Source organism: Nuphar pumila, chromosome 15 (genome assembly GCF_984573655.1).
Source record: "Nuphar pumila chromosome 15, dmNupPumi1.hap1.1, whole genome shotgun sequence".
Classification (NCBI taxonomy): Eukaryota; Viridiplantae; Streptophyta; class Magnoliopsida; order Nymphaeales; family Nymphaeaceae; genus Nuphar; species Nuphar pumila.
Window position 1 is genome coordinate 69,973,875 of NC_143263.1, and position 18,325 is coordinate 69,992,199.

At 35.9% G+C, this 18,325-nt stretch overlaps 1 protein-coding gene across 3 annotated transcripts in view; it reads right to left on the reverse strand.

Moving 5' to 3' along the window:
• The window catches only part of LOC149815553 (pantothenate kinase 2-like), a 152,278-nt gene that overhangs the window by 38,627 nt on the left and 95,326 nt on the right, over window positions 1-18,325 (reverse strand). For all 3 annotated transcript variants that reach the window (XM_089988265.1, XM_089988266.1, XM_089988267.1), the window contains exons 15-17: window positions 6,836-6,952; window positions 6,547-6,610; window positions 192-338 (exon numbers count right to left, since the gene is read on the reverse strand). In XM_089988265.1, coding sequence (XP_089844391.1) covers window positions 192-338; window positions 6,547-6,610; window positions 6,836-6,952 — 328 coding nt within the window. The remainder of the gene's footprint in view (window positions 1-191; window positions 339-6,546; window positions 6,611-6,835; window positions 6,953-18,325) is intronic.

Below are 18,325 nucleotides of genomic sequence, written 5' to 3' on the forward strand. Positions count from 1 at the left end.
ATAGCTGATTCAGGGGTGAAGCGTATCGATTTTCTGCCACTACAATATGTATCCTTCGACATAGGCTGATACGCACCGATACTGACAACATTGGAAAAAACAGTAAAAACAGATAATCCTCCATTTCAAGCAGGTTAACAATAGACTTCACATCCAAGAACCATCATAACTAGAAAAAAGAAGTAACTCACCCTCCAAGGCCTTTGCATCTTGTTGCGACTCATGCGGTATATCTCAATAATTGTTCCTTTATGATAAAGATCAACACAAGCACGAGCTCCCCAGTCAAAGATATTGGCAGCAAGGACCCCTTCAACAAGAGCAAGCAACCTTGCCTCCTACATGGAGCAGATAACAATAAAATAGCAGTTAAGAAACATTTAACACAATCACACCAATTGAAATTTAAAAGATCCCAACCTTGGTCATATATCACCAGTGCACACATACATAGACATAGTAACTTGAAGAGAGGAGGAGCTTGGATTCCCTTGGAGGAAAAGCCACACAAAGCCCCAAATGTTTCACATTAGTTTTATTAAAAAGAGATGCCTTAATGGATACTTTACAAAGTAAACATGTAACATAAAATAAATAACAGCTATGCCATTCTACAGTGGTGTCCCAAGAATACAAAGATATTTTACAAGTACTCACAACTATAACACATCAAATGAAAGGGAAAATAACTAAAATTCCATGAGACATGAAACTAGGGAAGCAAACATGTCAAATAAATGCCCATGGCCACTCGGTCAACACTTCCCCTCAAGTTGTACATGGGGTTCAACTATGTACAGCCTGCTTCTAAGAAATCTGAATATTTCTTCTGACAAACCCTTTGTGAATACGTCTACAACAAAGGCTGGTAAACGAGCCGAACGAACCAAACACAAGTTGTTTGGGCTCGGCTCGTTTACCACTGGACCCAGCTTGGACTCAGGTCTAGGCGAGCTGAACCCGAGCTGGCTCGTCCAAAAAGAAATCCCACGTTTAAAGGCGCTGACAACTCTGGGTTTTGAACTTCAAACCAACTCTAACATAGCCATACATGCTGACCACCACACCAAATGCGCTTTTCATGACATGTTTCACATATTTATTATATATATTCTCTTTATACGAGCCTAGACGAATACCTATTGTTCATACTCGTCTCATCTACACTATCGAGCTGCTCGCAGCTCGTCTCGCTGAGCTCATTTGACGAACATGAATAAGCCTCAGGCGAGCCAAACCGAGCCGAGCTGCGGGCTGCGAGCTGCTCGGTTCATTTCTCAGCCCTATCTACAACCAGAAGTTCTGACATCATAAATTTTGATTTTATCTCATCATTCTCTGACTTTCTGACACAAAAATAAAAGATAATAACCTCGCTTGAAATAAATGAAATTCAAATGCATTATCACAATGCATTTGGCTAAAGACAACAAACACTACATAGACAAGAACAAGAAATAAAAAAAATATCAATAAAATATTTGCATAATTTACAAGACATCCTCACTACAATCACTCATGCACACACACTTATTTACATCCATCCTCTCTCAATCTCTAGACGATGCATATGCCTCATATATAAGCCCCAAACACACTAGCCGTTAGGAAGGTCTAACGGCGAGTTTGACTAGCTGATAGACCATACTAACGGCTAGTTAAAGACTGATGCTAGTTCAACCACTAGTTGGACTAGCTACAAGCAAAACAAAGAAATAAAAATAAAAAATGCAAGAAATACAAGACCAAAAAATAGTCCTAGTCTAGCCTATATGTATACCTTAAGTACACTTACCAAATCTAATAGGTATACCTAGAGTATAACTATCATAAAATACCTAAAGTATACCTTGAATGCAAATCAAATGAAATATACAAGAATACACATAAAAAAGGAGAAAATACCTAAAGTACACTTAGGTGTACTTTGGTATATAAAAGAAAAGTACAATTACAAAGGAAAATGCTACATTTATCTTAACACTAGCCACATTTTTTTGCTTCTTACTCTTCCCAAAAAATCAAGTTTCTGACTGTTAAAATATGTTCATGTATACATATATATATATATATATTGTTATGTACATATTTTTATGTTCTTGTATATATATATATATAATGTTTTTTCTATCTTGTAATAGGAAATACCAACTAAGGTAATTTTGATAATTTTACCATGTAATAGGGTCTGGCCTGTAGGTAATTATGTACACGTAATAGACTCTGCCCATTAGGGGCAGAATGGTAATTCTGTAGATGTAATAGGTGTTAAAATATGATATATATATATATATAAGTATATATATACATATATGTATACATATACATTCTCTTTATTGTATACCCAAAAACCCGATGGGGGTATTTTGGTAATTTCTCTGTACCATTTTATTGTTAGGTTTTTTTATTTCTTTTTTTCTTCCTCTTCTTTTCTTTTTCCTTTTTATATGTAATAAGGACCACATGGAGCCCCACCCATCTAGTCGTTGGGGCCCCAACGGTCATTAACATGACCGTTGGGGCTCCCAACGACTAGAAGGGAGCCCCATGTGGTCTCCTCTCTCACTTTTCCTCCTCTATAAAAAGAAGGCTCTCCCTTTTGTAATGTATTGGTTTTGAAGCCTTCTTGTTCTCTTCTCGAATAATATTTTCTTTGCCTTCTAGGCACTTTACCCCTTAGTGGGTTATTTGCGCACGTTACGTGCTTGTGTTTTGAGCTCTTTGCTTGCCTCCTTTGAAGAATTCTTTGCAACATTTGTGCTTCCGCTCTTTTCATTACATGGTATCAAAGCCATTGGTTTTTTATTAATCTTGGAAGATCTTTTGGAGCTTTCCATATTTTTTTTCCTCATCAATGGAGCACGAATCAAGAGTTGAGCACTCCTTCAAACTTAACGGTACAAACTATCTTATGTGGGCATCGGCTATGGAAAATCATCTAAGAGGTAAGAAGTTGTGGGGTTTTGTGATGGGCACCACTCTTGAACCCTCTTTAAAGCACACCAAAGTTGAAGGAGGTATTGAGAAAGCTCTAGATGAGGATGACCGCATTAAGGCCACTAATGAGCACCAATCTAAAGTAGAAGATTGGGAAAGTAACCATGCCAAAATTTTGGCACGGTTCATGAACAATGTTGATATTAAAAATTGTGCCAACATTGCGAAATTTAGGAGAGCCAATGAAGCATGGTTCTTCCTTAAGGGTATGTATACCCAAAAAGATCTAGCTAGACAATTTTTTTGTCAAGAAAAAATTAAATCTACTAGACAAGCAGATATGAGTATCTGTGATTATTTTAGTGCTTTAACTCCTCTTTGGGATGAACTTACTCTTATTGAGCCCAAGTGGGTGGCTCCGGAAGATATTGAGTTAAGAAGAGAATAAATTGAAAAGAACATTTCTTTCAATTTCTTCATGGGCTTAGGCCGGAATTTGAACAAATTAGGGCATCTCTTCTTCATAAAAGTAAAGCCTTACCTATTGAAGATGCTCTTGCCAAAGTATGCCAAGCGAAAACTCGTCTTAGCATAAATCTTAAAAATGATGAAATTTTGGTTGTTACTAGGCCGGGAACAAATGCAAAAGCATATAAACCTCCCCATTTTTCAAAAAATAATGTACAGAAAGGGAGTGATTTGCCACTATTGTAATGAACTGGGGCATATTAAGCCGGTTTGTCCAAAACTCAAATGAAAGGTGGCCGCGGTTGAAGAAAATTCTCCAAGGAAGGAAGAAGAAAATGTCAATAGAGGAGATATCAAAGAAACTCTTAGTCATATTTTCAAAGTCCTCCAACATCTTCTTAAGACTTCTTCAACATCAACTTCAGAAGCCGCCATAGCTTATTCATCATCACCTAAAAGTATATGGATACTAGACTCCGGTGCTTCTTTTCACATGACATCTCATAAAAACTCTCTTTCTAATGTTTTTTCTGAACCCATATCTTTTTATCTTTCAACGGCCGATGGGACATCTTTAAAAATTGAAAGTATTGGAACACTTGATTTAAAATCCTCTCAAAAAATTTTGTCCCTAAAGTAAGAGTTGTTCCAAAAGTTAACTTAAATTTATTCTCAGCTTCTCAAATTATTGATCATGGTTGTCAAGTCTCTTTCTCACCTAAAGATTGCACAGTGCAGGATCTCCAGTCAGAAAAAGTTGATTGGGCAAGGCCATAGGAGGGGCAATCTTTATTTTATAGATTTTTTGACTCTTTCATCAAAGTCATTTTGTAATTTTATAAATGTCAAAAGTATTGAAGTTTGACATAAGAGACTTGGTCATCCGAACTTTTTAAAGATGTCATTTTTTTCCTTTTTGGACAATACTTGTAAAAACAAACATATGACCTATAAAGATTGCATTTTTGGGAAATCTAAAGTTATTCCATTTCCTCAAAAAAATTATGTTCCCACACGACCGTTTGAACTTATTCATTCCGATGTATGGGGTCCTTCCCCTGTTGTATCTAAAGGAGTTTTTTCTTATTACGTAGTCTTTGTTGACGGTTTTACTTTATTTACATGGATTTACTTTCCAAATCGCAAATCTGAAGTTTTCTCTTTTTTTAAAGAATTTCATGCAATGGTCAAAAATCAATTCTTAGGAATCCTAGTCATTCTTAGATTCAATTCGGGAGGAGAATACATGTCTAATGACTTTCAAAGCTATTTAAAAGAAAACAGAATTTGTCATCAACGTTCTTGTCCAAACAATCCACAACAGAATTTCTATTTCTAAAGGACTTTTGTTATCTTTCACTTGCTCTCTTGACTTGATTGATTACCCTGATTCAGATTGGGAAGGATATCCTAAAGACAGACGTTCAACCACTGGTTTTTGTGTTTTTTTAGGTGATTCATTGATGTCATGGAAGTGAAAGTAGCAGAAAGTGTCGCGATAAATAGCCTCGCCGAGACATAGCCAATACTGATATTTGTGACTATGATACATGTATATATACACATATAACACTTGTATGTATATGTGTATATATACATATAATGTGTATATATGTATAATACATGTATGTATATACATATATTATATAATATATATAATGATATTATATTTTGTTTGAAACTAGCTGTTGCACTACTAGCCGTTAGGCATGTCCAGTGGCTAGTGTAACAGTTAGTTTGACTTGTTGTTGACTAGCTGATAGGCATATCTAACAGCTAGTAGGCCTTTTTGTCCTATTCTTCATGTATATATATATATATATATATACTAGTGTTGTGTATGCTTCTCTTAAATTAGTGGCTTGTGCTTGTTTATCTTATTGTGATCTTGTATTTCCCCTTAGTGGCCTTTTGTATTTAGTGGCTTTGGTATTTGTGCACTCTCTTGTATTTTATGTAGCTTTTGTATTGTGCACTCTTCTTGTATTTGATTAGAGAAGCATCTATGAAACGTGGGAAGCATAAAAAGATTTGTGCTTTACATTTTTTATGAAATGCATGAGGGAAGCATCTGTTAAAATATGTTATACATATATATGTCTATGTGTCTATCTACATATATAAATATATACTTCTTTTGTAAATACTCACTAGGGGTAAAATAGTCCTTTTACATTTTCATGCAACATGTATTTTTCCTTCTCTTTTTCTACTTTTTTTTTTTTCTTTTCTTATTCTTTTCCTTTTTCACCTTGGAAAGCCCCCCCTAGAAGGACGTTGGAGCATCCAACGGTCATATTTATGACCGTTGGAAGGGCTCCAACGTCCCTCTAGGAGCCCTTCCAAGGCCTCCTCTTTTGTCTATAAATAAAGGGGTTTTCCCCATTGTAATGTATGCTTCTTTGAAGCCTTCTTGAGTGAAATATATTTTTTTCCTCTTCTTTTGGGTGGTTTGCCACTTTTGTGGTTTTGTTGTAATCTTGCCCATTAGTGGCTATTTGTGTATGTGCATGCTCTCTTGTTTGCTCTTGGAGATATCGCTCCTCTTATTCGGCACTTCATTACAGCATCTATGAATACTTCTCATTTGCTGCATGCATGCATCCCATATGCCTCTCATTCTGGTGCTATCAAGCTCTCAATTCCTAAATTGCTCCCATTTGTATGCCCTTACAACTCTTTCCACATAAACTTCTTTGATTGTTCTTGGTTCACAAATTTAGGCTTTTGTGGTCCTCGTGTCATTCATCACTATTTGATGCATAGGCTTCCAGCAATGCAACTATATGCGACTGCAACCAGCTTACCCATGTGTGCTATCACTACAAAATGTTATAACCCTTTCTTTTCCTTTCTCTTTTCTTTTCTTTTCCATAACAAAAACCGTCTCTGTACCAAGTTCAGGGGTTACATAAAAAACCAAGCAGCATAATCAAGAATATAGAAGTTTTTATGTAGAACACACATTGGGTGCAACACATGCTGAACAAAAAAGACCAGGCGGTTTGTGAAGCAAAATTGAGTCTTATATACAAGAATTTGCTACACAAGGATGGCCAACTCCTTGCATGAATATCATCAAAATCAATAAGTAAAATATAGTGCACAGTGATATGTAAGGGGCACTTTGATCATGCATACCTCATCCATAGAATCAAGTTCCACTAAGAGGTCAGGTAAAACAGCCAGAGATGCTTCATTCTCCCTATGTCACATAAAAATGGGGGAAGTCAATGTGTAAGAGCCATAGGGAGTCCCTTGTTGAAGCTACAGATAGGAATACTCAACTATCATACTTTTTTATGGTTATTTACAAAGAAAATTACTTAGAACAAAATACTAGGAACCATATTAAAAAAAAAAAGACGTGGCATAATTAGCCAAAAAGCCTGAGAAAATAAATCTGTTTCTCTGTTGTGACGTTACCCACCTCTGTTTGATGCTTCTATATGCATCAGAGAACTGGAACTCTCTCAAACACTCTTCCCTAAGTTCCAACAGGTTTGCGAGGCCCAATTTTCCATATGCAGCAGGCTCTTCTCTTAACCTGAACTAAATTGTTAGATTACTGTAGATGGAAATGCATAAATATTTTTTTAAAGTAGATATTCTCAGCATCAAGCATTTCCAGAAGACATTCTTAATTGTCACGAGTGATTATCAGAGATCTATACTATCTAAGTAGAGATAGGGACCCAATGCAATATGCAAAGAAAGTAAAACATAATCTCATTATGCAAGGTTGGCACACTAGGACACTCTAGACTTCAAATAGTGACCATCATGTCTTTATAAACAATATCCTAATCATTAAATTTGTGACAGTTCAGAACCAAATTAGTTTCAGCTTAACACATTGAATATGTTGGGAACCTTACCATGTTTACTGCCCAAGTGTCACTAAGAGGATACAAATACAAATAATACCAAGGTGGAGCGGAATCTCCATTTTGATTAGCAAAAAATTGGGACAGTCTTTCTTATACAACTATTGCGGATAATAGAGTGAAAACTGTAATAAAATGGTGGTCTTCCACAAATGCATGAAGAACTCACAAAAAGGTGTCTATTGGAGACACTACAAGCATGACCCTTGAAAGGGTATAAATGGAAGAACAGTCAAAAAATAAATAATATTTTATTCATACACAAAATGCTTAAGAAGCATTGATACATAAGAGAGGGGAATCACCCATATTTATACACAAATGAGAAGAGGAGGAAGAGGAGAATCCATAGAGTCGTTGGACCTAGTCCAACGGCAACGGCTCTAAATAGAGCCGTTGGACTAGGGTCCAACGACTCTCTATCTAGTCAAGTCTTGACTAAGACTTGACTAGTTTATTTAAACTAGTTCTATTTGAACTAGATAATAAAACCGAAAAATAAAGAAAAGAAAATACAAATATATATATATATATAATATTATATTATTATATATATATTACATTTTTACATTTTAACAAAAACAATAAACCGAATGACCTAACAGTAAATGAATAAAATAAATTATTCATTAAAATAATTAATTCACAGAAGGAGCAGTTGATGACACCAGTGTTCCCCTAAAATTTCATTACCTCAAGGCTACAACCAGTGAGGTTCTCCTACAAATTATAAATTGCTTAGGCAGTTAGATGCCTAAAGATTTGGTGGGAATTATAGATATATCGTGTAATAATGAAATGTTTTATGCTTTCAAAAGTTCCCTCCAATTCAATTAAATTTGCCCAATGGACCCAAATGATACAATTCAAAAAAATAAACATTTTTCCATCATCATGGATCTTAGGCTTCCTTCTACAGCAGAGGACCTAAAGAAATGACATACAGCAGTTAGATATGTAATGAAGTAGAAATAGAGTCCACACTACCCACAAAGGGTACAAGCACAAGCCACTAAGGGCACAAGCACAAGGGCCACTAAGGACCAAAGACAACACACACAATCACTTGAAAAATAAATATTTTATTAAGGCTGAATATGTACAAAGAATGCATACAGACAAGAGCAGGAGATCCCTTTTAAATATACAAGAGAGAGGACTAACTAGCCGTTAGACTAGTCCTAACAGCTAGTCAAAGCTGGTCAAAACCCAGCAAAAAAATATGGAAAATAAAAAATAAAATACAGAAAAAAATATATAATATAATATATACATAGTCATAGATATACACTTGTATATATTTGAGTATATATATATATATATATATATATATATCAACATCCCCCATCAAACTTACGGTGATAACACCGAAAGTTTGCCAAAAGAAACTTGAACCGTGGTAATCATAGAGCTTTGGTAAAAAAATCAGCCAATTGATACTATGATGGGACATATGGAAGCAAGATAGTTCCTCTTAAGTATTTCTTATGAACATAATGGCAGTCCATCTCGATATGCTTAGTATGTTAGTGAAAAGTATTATTGTTGGCGACGCAAACAACACTCTTGTTGTCACAATACAGCTTGGAGGGTTGAGCCATGTGGACACACAATCTCAGAAGTCATATCTATTAAGTGTTTTTGATATCCTAAAGGATCTTCTAATTTTAGATTCTCCTAAGTCTTGATTTTGAGAATATTTTTCTAGGGCACATGGAAGGTGATCAATAGTTTGGCAGGTATAAACTTCTTGATGGGATTTATCAACATTTTCATTAATAAAGGGAGGATGACTATCATGCACACCATCTTCATGCACATCATTATCATGCACTTTACTATCACATATATCATTATGATCAACAATAACATTATCACATTCATTTTTATCACAAGAACTATGTTCATTAACTAAAAAAAAAATCATATTCTTCCTTAGACTCAAGCCTATCAAATCCATTTTCATTTTCATTTTCATTTTCATTTTCAAGAAAAGCAATGTTAACTTATCGTTTTCAAGATCATAACATCTATATCCTTTTTGGTTTACAACATATCCTAAGAAAACACAATGGATTGCTTTTGGAGAAAGTTTATCATTTTTGTTAGTAAAGACAAAACATTTGCAACAAAAAACTCTTAATCTTTTGTAATCGGGAAAGATTTTAAATAACTTTTCAATGGGTAAAATATTTTTTAGAGAAGATGAGGACATTCTATTAATTAAATAAACCACCGTAAGAGCAGCCTCGACCCAAAAGTTTTTAGGAATATTTTTTAAAATAAGCAAGGTTCTTGTAGTTTCAAAATATGTCGGTGCCTTCTTTCGACTAAACCATTTTGTTGAGTATTAGGACAAGATCTTTAATGCATAATCTCATGATAATCAAGATAGTTCTTAAAATCATTATTAGATAAAAAAATTCTCCCAGAGTTGGGTAAAAAAAAAATGTATGTTAGTTTTGAATTAATTTTTAACTAGGTTGTGAAATTTTTGAAGAGAAGTACAGAATTCGGATTTGAGTCTAAGAAAATATATCCAAGCATGTATACTATAAGCATCAACAAATATTACCGGTGCGGACCCCATACATTCAATGTACTCATTCAAATGGTTCTCTAGAGACAAAATTATTTGATCCAAAAGGTAATAGTTTCATTTTTTCGAGAATACAATATTTACAAACCAAATCCTTTTGATTATATTTTTTAAGAAATGAAAACAAATACAATTTTGACACACAGGATGTCCTAATCTCCTATGCCAATTTTTTAAATCTTTCTTTTCAACATAGTTACAAAAAGTTCCATTTGGTAAACATAGGTTGTCCATGAGGTAGAGATTCCCTCTTCTATGGCCTTGCTCAATCGGCCTCCCTGACTAGAGACCCTGCACCAAGCAATCACTAGGTGAAAAGGTGATCTTACATCCATGACTGGAGATTTGGGAAACCGAAAAAATGTTCAAATTCAAATTAGGCACTACTCTAACATTTGGTACATTATAAATTTTGGTTGTTTTTATAAGTCATTCAAAGTAACAAAACTCTTGATTTTTAGAGAAGTTCATCGGTGGTAGATACATAGGAATCATTTGAACTAAAGTGACATTCGGATAGAATAGACTCATTAGGGGTCATATGGAATTATATGCCGAAATCAAGAATCCAAGAAGATTTACTGAGATCAATGCATGTAGACACAGCAACACCAAAAAGTGAAGATGATTGGCTCTTGAGAAGTGGTTGTAGATCTTCCACTAGTTAGGAAAGTGGCATCGATCCAATGCTCTTGGAGCATTCATCAACACCACCTTTCTCAAGTGAAGGTCCCATGGACGCCACTATCTTTTCTTCTTTCTTTTCATCTCTTCTCCTCTTTGGGCAAAAAGGCTTGATGTGACTTGGTTCATTGCAAAAGTGGCAAATGATCTTTTTGTTTTGTTGCTCATTGGAGGACCTCCCAAAATGAGGAGGCTTGTAAGTATGTGTGTTAGATCCGAACCTAGACATGGCCAACACAAACTCTTAATCCTTAGTATCATGCTTCTTTAGTCTATTATCCTCTATAATCAACTCTTTAAATGTCTTAACAATAAAGGGAATACCCCTTCTATGAAGAAGAGCAGACTTTGTGCCTTCAAATTCGAGCTTATGCCCATTGGTAGAAGTGTTCCACCTTAACTTGTTTTTGACGAAGCTCAATGTCCATTGGACAATGCTACTTAGGCTCAAGTAAGGCTAATTCATCCCAAAGGAGAGATAGAGCATTATAGTATTCACGTATGTTTATGTCCCCTTGGGTCATACTCCTTTGTTTTGTAGATTGCATACATGTGCAATATTTTTGAGTGAATACATATCTTAGAGATACTTTCATGCATCATTTGCATAATCGAATTTCACCAAGTTTGCACACTTGTTAATATCCACACTATTTATGAGTCACGACATGATTTTGGAGTGGCCCATCTTCTATTTCATCCACCTCTTTTCATAGTTGGCAACGACCTTATTCATGTCATTTCCTTGAAGTGTAACCTCCTTTCCATTGTCATTTTTGGTAAAGACTAGCTTTGGTTCCTTCTCGGTGTCATCAATTAATCCCCATAGTCCTTTGGCCCAAATGTGATGTTTAATAATGGAAGCCCACATTATGTAGTTCAAGTCATTAAGCTTTACGGGAATGGTGGCAATAGTCTCTGTCTTCCATAATGATGACAAAGAGATAAGAATGAAGAGAGTGAAGGCAAGGAGTATATGAATGGTGGATAGCAAGGGTTCACGAACACCACGAGCTCATGATCCACGAACTCACATCCACACAAACACCTTGATCTTTAATATCCTAAGAATCAAGAGCTCAAGGCTCTGATACCATGTAATAAAGTAGAAAGAGAGTCTACACAACCCACAAAAGGTACAAGCACAAGCCACTAAGGGCACATAAGCACAAGCCACTAAGGAAATAAGCACAAGGGCCACTAAGACCAAAGAGAGTGCACAATCACTTGAAAATTAAATATTTTATTAGGGGTGAATATGCACAAAGAATGCATACATACAAGAGGGGGAGATCCCCTTTAAATATACAAGAGAGAGGACTAGCTACGGCTAGATTGACTAGATGTTAGACTAGTCCTAATGGCTAGTTATAGCTGGTCAAAACCCAGCAAAAAAATACAGAAAATAAAAAATAAAATACAGAAAAAAATGATTTAATTTTTTACAAAAAATATGTATATGTGATATATAATATAATATATACATACACATATATTTGAGTATATGTATATACATACACATATATTTGAGTATATATGTACATATTAACAAGATAACCAACTAATACTTTTCTAGAATTTGTTATGTAAAACAACCCAAAGTACCAGGGCTGACTTGGGCATCCAGCTCATGTTGTAGTGGGGAAAAAATGACCTGAAGCCCTCAGTCTCTACACCATGAGGAGGGAGGAGAAAACAAAGCCTGAATCCCTCTAACCAGCAGCCTCCCTATGTCTAATACACAAGAGTGTGCAATGCCTAGCATCGTTCCACAACCGTCCTAACTCCAGAAGAGAGTGGCTTATCGACAATGCACTCCTCATGCCCACACTCCATTATGAATAATTATGCAGCCTGGATGTAATTCAAATGCATAGAATATCACTAGGTGGTTCTGATAGAAGGGAGGAATTCTCAAAAAGATGGTATACCCTAAGAAACACGATTATTATACATAAGCATCAGTTTGTAAAATGGATAATCAAACTAATAACCATAATCACAAGGTTGTGTTAGTGTCAATAACTTTCTGTCAGGAAGTTCTACCATTTTTACCCAATATCCATATCTAGTGACCCAAGAATCATTTTAAAGATCTCCTAGAAGCTTCTTTCTATCAAAAATTATAAATCAAGATAAAGGTGACAAAAGTACAAAGGATTAGGGTAAAAGACCCAAGAACAAGATCTTAACCAAATTGCAGGGATAGAACATAGTCACAGATATCAGTGATATTTTCAAAGTATCATGATAGCATCGCTTGAAAATCAGCAAGCATTATTAAAGTATCTCGACTCGATATTTGGAAATATTGAAAATTTATATATATTGTGATATTCTTGTGATAATATCACGATATCCCCCTGAAAATATCACGATATTATCAGTTATTTTCACCTTTTTATTTATTTTCTATATCTTAAATATGTTTTTCTTCTTAATTTTACATTTTACTTATTTCTTGTATTATACGTGTACTTTATTGTCTAAAAATGTTATTTTCTTATTTTTTCTATTTTAATTTTTTTTAAAGCCCAAAGAATTATTAACCTAACCTATATTATTGTGAGAAATAACCTTGCCAAGATATAGCCGAGACCAATATTTGTGACTACAGATCAGAACCATCAGCAATACTAGGCCCACTATTGATCTGGATCCTTTTTTAATAGGCCTGCTTGTGCAAAGATAGACAGGGTAATTGGATATGGATGAAGAGCATATTCATGCAAGTCTTAATATTTTAGAAAATAAAAACCATACTATGATAGAAGTTACAAACAAACTTCAATAAATCGGAATATATTAAAAGTATAATTGTTTTATATTAAAACAAATATATCACAATTTTGTAATTCAATTTTCCTAGCAATATCTCAAACAAAACTACCCTTTGGTCTTTTGTCTAATTTTACTAATTATTAGCTTCATAGTTGTGAGTTTTCTCCAGAACCTGCGAACGGGAAATTAAGAGAAGAGAGAGAGGCTGCAATGAGTCACGATTTTCATAATGAGAAATCGTGACCTATTTCATTAATATATAGGCAAAAGCCCTAATACATAGCCTTCACAATAACCCTGACAAATTGAGGGTATTTACAAGTATGCCATTACGTTGTGGACATGGTACATACAAGTAGTTTGGATCCGGATCCAAACTTAAATACAAAACAAGTACACTGTCTAATAGTCTCCCTCAAGTTGTGCATGATTTTGGATCATGGACAACTTGCTCTTTAGGACCCAAAAACGGCACTTTGTGAGTCCGTTAGTGAGCAAATCAACCACTTGGTCTTTTGTTCTAATATAATGGGGCTAAATCTTTTTTTCTTTAATCTTTTGCCTGATAAAATGCTGATCAATCTCAATGTGCTTGGTCTTGCTGTGATGAATGGGATTAAGAGATATTTGTATAGCACTTTGGTTGTCACAAAAGAGAGAACTAGTAATCGGCTCTTTTAGCTCTGTTAACAAATGTCTAGTCCATGTTACTTTGGCTGTAGCAGCAGCCATCGCCCTGTATTTTGCTTTTGTGTTAGGTTAGATCTAGACACTGCTTTTTGTTTTCTACTACTCCAGGAAAAAAGATTGGCACCAATGAAAACGCCATATCCTGAAACTGACTTTCGATCATCAGGATCTCCAACCCAGTCTGCATCTGAATAAGCAATGATGTCATGAGCAGTATTCATGGATCTGCTTTTGGTGTACAAAAATTCATCTCCAACAGTACTCTTCAAGTACCTCAGTATCCTTTTTACTGCATCCATGTGTCCCGTCCTTGGCTCATGCATGAATTGAGAAACTTGATTGACTGAATATATAATATCGGGCCTGGTAAAAGTAAGATATTGAAGCATTCCCACTAGACTCCGATATTTGGTGGGATCATAATACAAGTCTCTGTCTTGCACACTTAATTTCTGGTTAAGCACACTAGGAGTAGCAAGAGGCTTGCAATCTTTCATTTCACCATTTTCTAACAGATCAAAGGTGTATTTATGCTGGGTCAAAGTAAGTTTATTTCCTTGATTATCCACCTCTACTCCAAGAAAGTACCGAAGGTTTCCAAGGTCCTTCATTTTGAACATTTGACTCAGAAGATCATTAGTTTCTTGAACATGATTCTCACTACTTCCTATAATAATTATATCATCAACATATATCAACAAGAAGGTGGTAAACTCCTTACCTCGAAGAATAAAGAGAGAGTAATCCAATTGTGATCGATAAAAACCATGTCTTTGAATTTCTAGGGAGAAACTCTCAAACCAAGATCGAGATGCTTGTTTCAGTCCATAGAGTGTTTGATTTAATCTGCATACATACTCCTTTGAATCTCCTTCGGTATGTACTAGCGGTTGTTCCATGTATACTTCTTCCTTCAAATCCCCATGAAGAAAGGCATTCTTCACATCTAGCTGACTTATTTTCCAACCATAATCTACAACCAATGAAAGAACAATGCGAATTGTGCCTATTTTCACAATTGAACTAAAAGTTTCATTATAGTGCTGTCCAAACTCTTGAGTGAATCCCTTTGCTACGAGACGAGCGTTGTATCGTTCAACACTCCCATCCGGTTTGTATTTGATCTTGTAGACCCATCGTGAGCCAACAACATTTTTATCTGGAGGTCGAGGGACAACTGTCCATGTTTGACACTAGTACAAAGCTTCCATCTCTTCATTCATAGCTTAAATCCATTTTTTGGAATTAATGGCTTGATGAAAATGTCTAGGCTCAGTCTCTTTCTCAATCTGTGACAAAAATAACTGAAAATCCATGGTGAAATTCTCATAACTGACCCACCTTTCAATAGGATGCCGAGCTCTTTCAGATCGTCTGATCAAAATTGCTATTATATTAGAAATTGGAGAAGTAATGTCGTTGGATGGATGAAACATAGGCGCTTCTTGTTCAATATCATCCGGAGTCAAGAGTGAGTCCCTTTCTCTTCTCCTATAAACTTGCCCAGCAAACTTGTTAATCTCTGGAGAATGTTCTATTTCAAGTTCATGTATCCATCTTGACAGGATGTTCCTTGAGCACAGGAGGAAGAACACTCATTGTTGGTTGCCGGAAAGAGCTCTGCACTGAGCCATGGATCATAAAATAGCGCATTCGTATTGGTTTGGGCAGAAACATATTCTCCATCTCCAAAATCATTTTCATCAAAAACTACATTCCTAGATATCTTAATTCGCCTGCTGTCAGGATCATAACACCTGTACCCTTTGTGGTCATCTGCATATCCGACAAATCTACACTTGGATGCCTTAACCTAAAACTTGTTTTGCAAAGAAAAGTCAATATGAACATAACACATGCAGCCAAAAATTTTTAGTTCATCATAATCAGGATGTTCCCCAAATAGGATGAAATAAGGTGATTTATTTTCTAAAAGCTTCATGGGCAGACGATTAATAATGTGAACAGCAGAGTGAAAGGCCTCCGTCCAGAGTCTTATGGGAGTATGACTTCTGTGCATCATGCTCATAGCGCTTTCCACAATGTGACGGTGTTTCCGTTCTGCAACTCCATTCTGTTGGGGTGTATGCGGGCAAGATACTCTACGATTTATCCCATTATCTTGGAGGTAATTAATAAAATCCCTGGAGGAGTATTCCCCCCACCATCACATTGGAAATGTAAAATATTACAAGAAAAGTGAGTTTTGACAAATGCATGAAAACAACGAAAAATAGAGAAGACTTCTGATTTATTCTTCATGAAAAATATCCAAGTGAAACGGGAGAAATTATCAATAAAAATAACATAATATTTGTTGCCAGAATTAGAAGGATTAGGAGTCGGTCCCCATACATCGGAACAGACGATTTCAAAAGGCCTTGAAGCTCTCTCATTTATTGAATGAAAAAGAAGAACATGACTCTTACACATTTGACAACTTGAACACATTTTATTATCGGGTCTAGGAATCAGGCTAGACTCAGGAATAAGACCATCATATACTAGTCGCTCAACAAAAACTCGACCACAATGACCAAGACGCAAATGCCAAAAATTAGGCTTATTACATTTATATGAAGATTACAAATTGAACACATGAATATTCTTTGACGACATAGACTGACAAGATGACTTCAAGGTAGGCCGAACACAAGTAGAAGGATCCTCTTGGAAGACATACATATTTCCCCAGCGTTCCCCTCTAGCGAACGTCTCCTTCGTTTGTAGATCCTTGACATAAACAAAAGACGGAGTAAATTCAACGGAAGAATTGGTATAATCAACAAGCTTAGAAACGGAAACAATATTTTTTGTAATATTTGGGGCATGAAGAAGATTGGAAAGATGAAGTGGGGATTTAGTGTAATAACCACAAATTTTTAAGCATTTATTTAAATATTTTATAATATAAAATTTTCATCACAATGTGAGTTGGGCCCAGGATCCAAGTCGCGGATCCGGGACCCATAAAGGGGTCTTTACATATATATTTATCTCGTATAAACTTATATGTACTTATATAAGTGCAAAAATTTTAATTAAGCGAATTATTCTAGTGATAGCTATGTAAATAGTGCATAAATGGGCTTGGGATCCACATTCCGGATCCAAGACCCAGATAGGGTCCTTATGGATATAGGTAAAATACCCTATATATACTTATAAATGATTAAATATATATAAAAATATATATTATACGAGTATTTTTTAGGGGATCCACGATTGGATTCATTTGGATCCAATCCATTTAGAGTGGGAGGCGTGGGTCCAGAGTCGCTGCCTCGCAGGTCACAGACCCGGACCCGGCCCTCTCGTTAAAAAAAAAAAGAACTTGGACCCGGGTCGGACCCGACCCGAATCCGTAACCTGATAAGGTTTTTAAAACCTGATATCGGGTTGCAGCTTTTTAAAGAAGAGGAAAAGCAAGAATCGTGCCTAGGGCATGATTCCTGCTATTACCAAAAGGGAGAAGAAGGGGGTCGGTTACAGCAGGCGTAACCGAACCTCGCGCCTCTCGGCAAGAGGGGGGTTTCGGCGATAAAAGGGAAAAGAGGGGGGTCTCACCCTCTTCCCTCGTCTCTCTCTCTCTCTCTCTCTCTCTCTCTCGTGTGGGCGTGCATCAGAGTGGTGGAGGTCGCCGGAAAGCCGCAACCGCCAGCAGCCATCGCAGGCTACGACAGGTACCCCTGTCACAGCAACAGCAAGGGACGACTTTAGTCGACCCTTCTCTCGCAACGATTGAACCTGCCGATCGCCGGAGATTTCGCCAAAGAGGTATGGGTTTCTCTATTGTCTTAGATGAGAAAAAGGGACATGGATTCGTATTCCATGTGGTATTTTTCTTGAAAATCCATGGATGGAATCAAGGTATTTTCATCTTCTTGAAGGTTGTTGTGTAATAAAATAGATGTAGATGTATTTTTATGAAAACAGAATTTTAGACAATGAGATATATGGCTTTTCAGGTGTGCGTTAAGGTAGATTTGACCTCCACGATTTTCCAATGTATAAGGGATTATTTAAAACATATGCATGTCACTGCATAGGTAAAATCCACATAAGTATATCACGATAAGGCACATATCTAAATGTAAGCTATACTTACAAGTATCCTTGGCCTTTTTATTTTGTTATGGTTGCATATATATATATAAGTGCCTGTGGGTTTGTTTACACATGCAGACCTGTAGGTGAATCAACAAAATGCATGCTTTCTTGGCAAGGAATCGGTTTATATTCAAACATCTGAATGAAGGACATGCATAATGGGATTTCT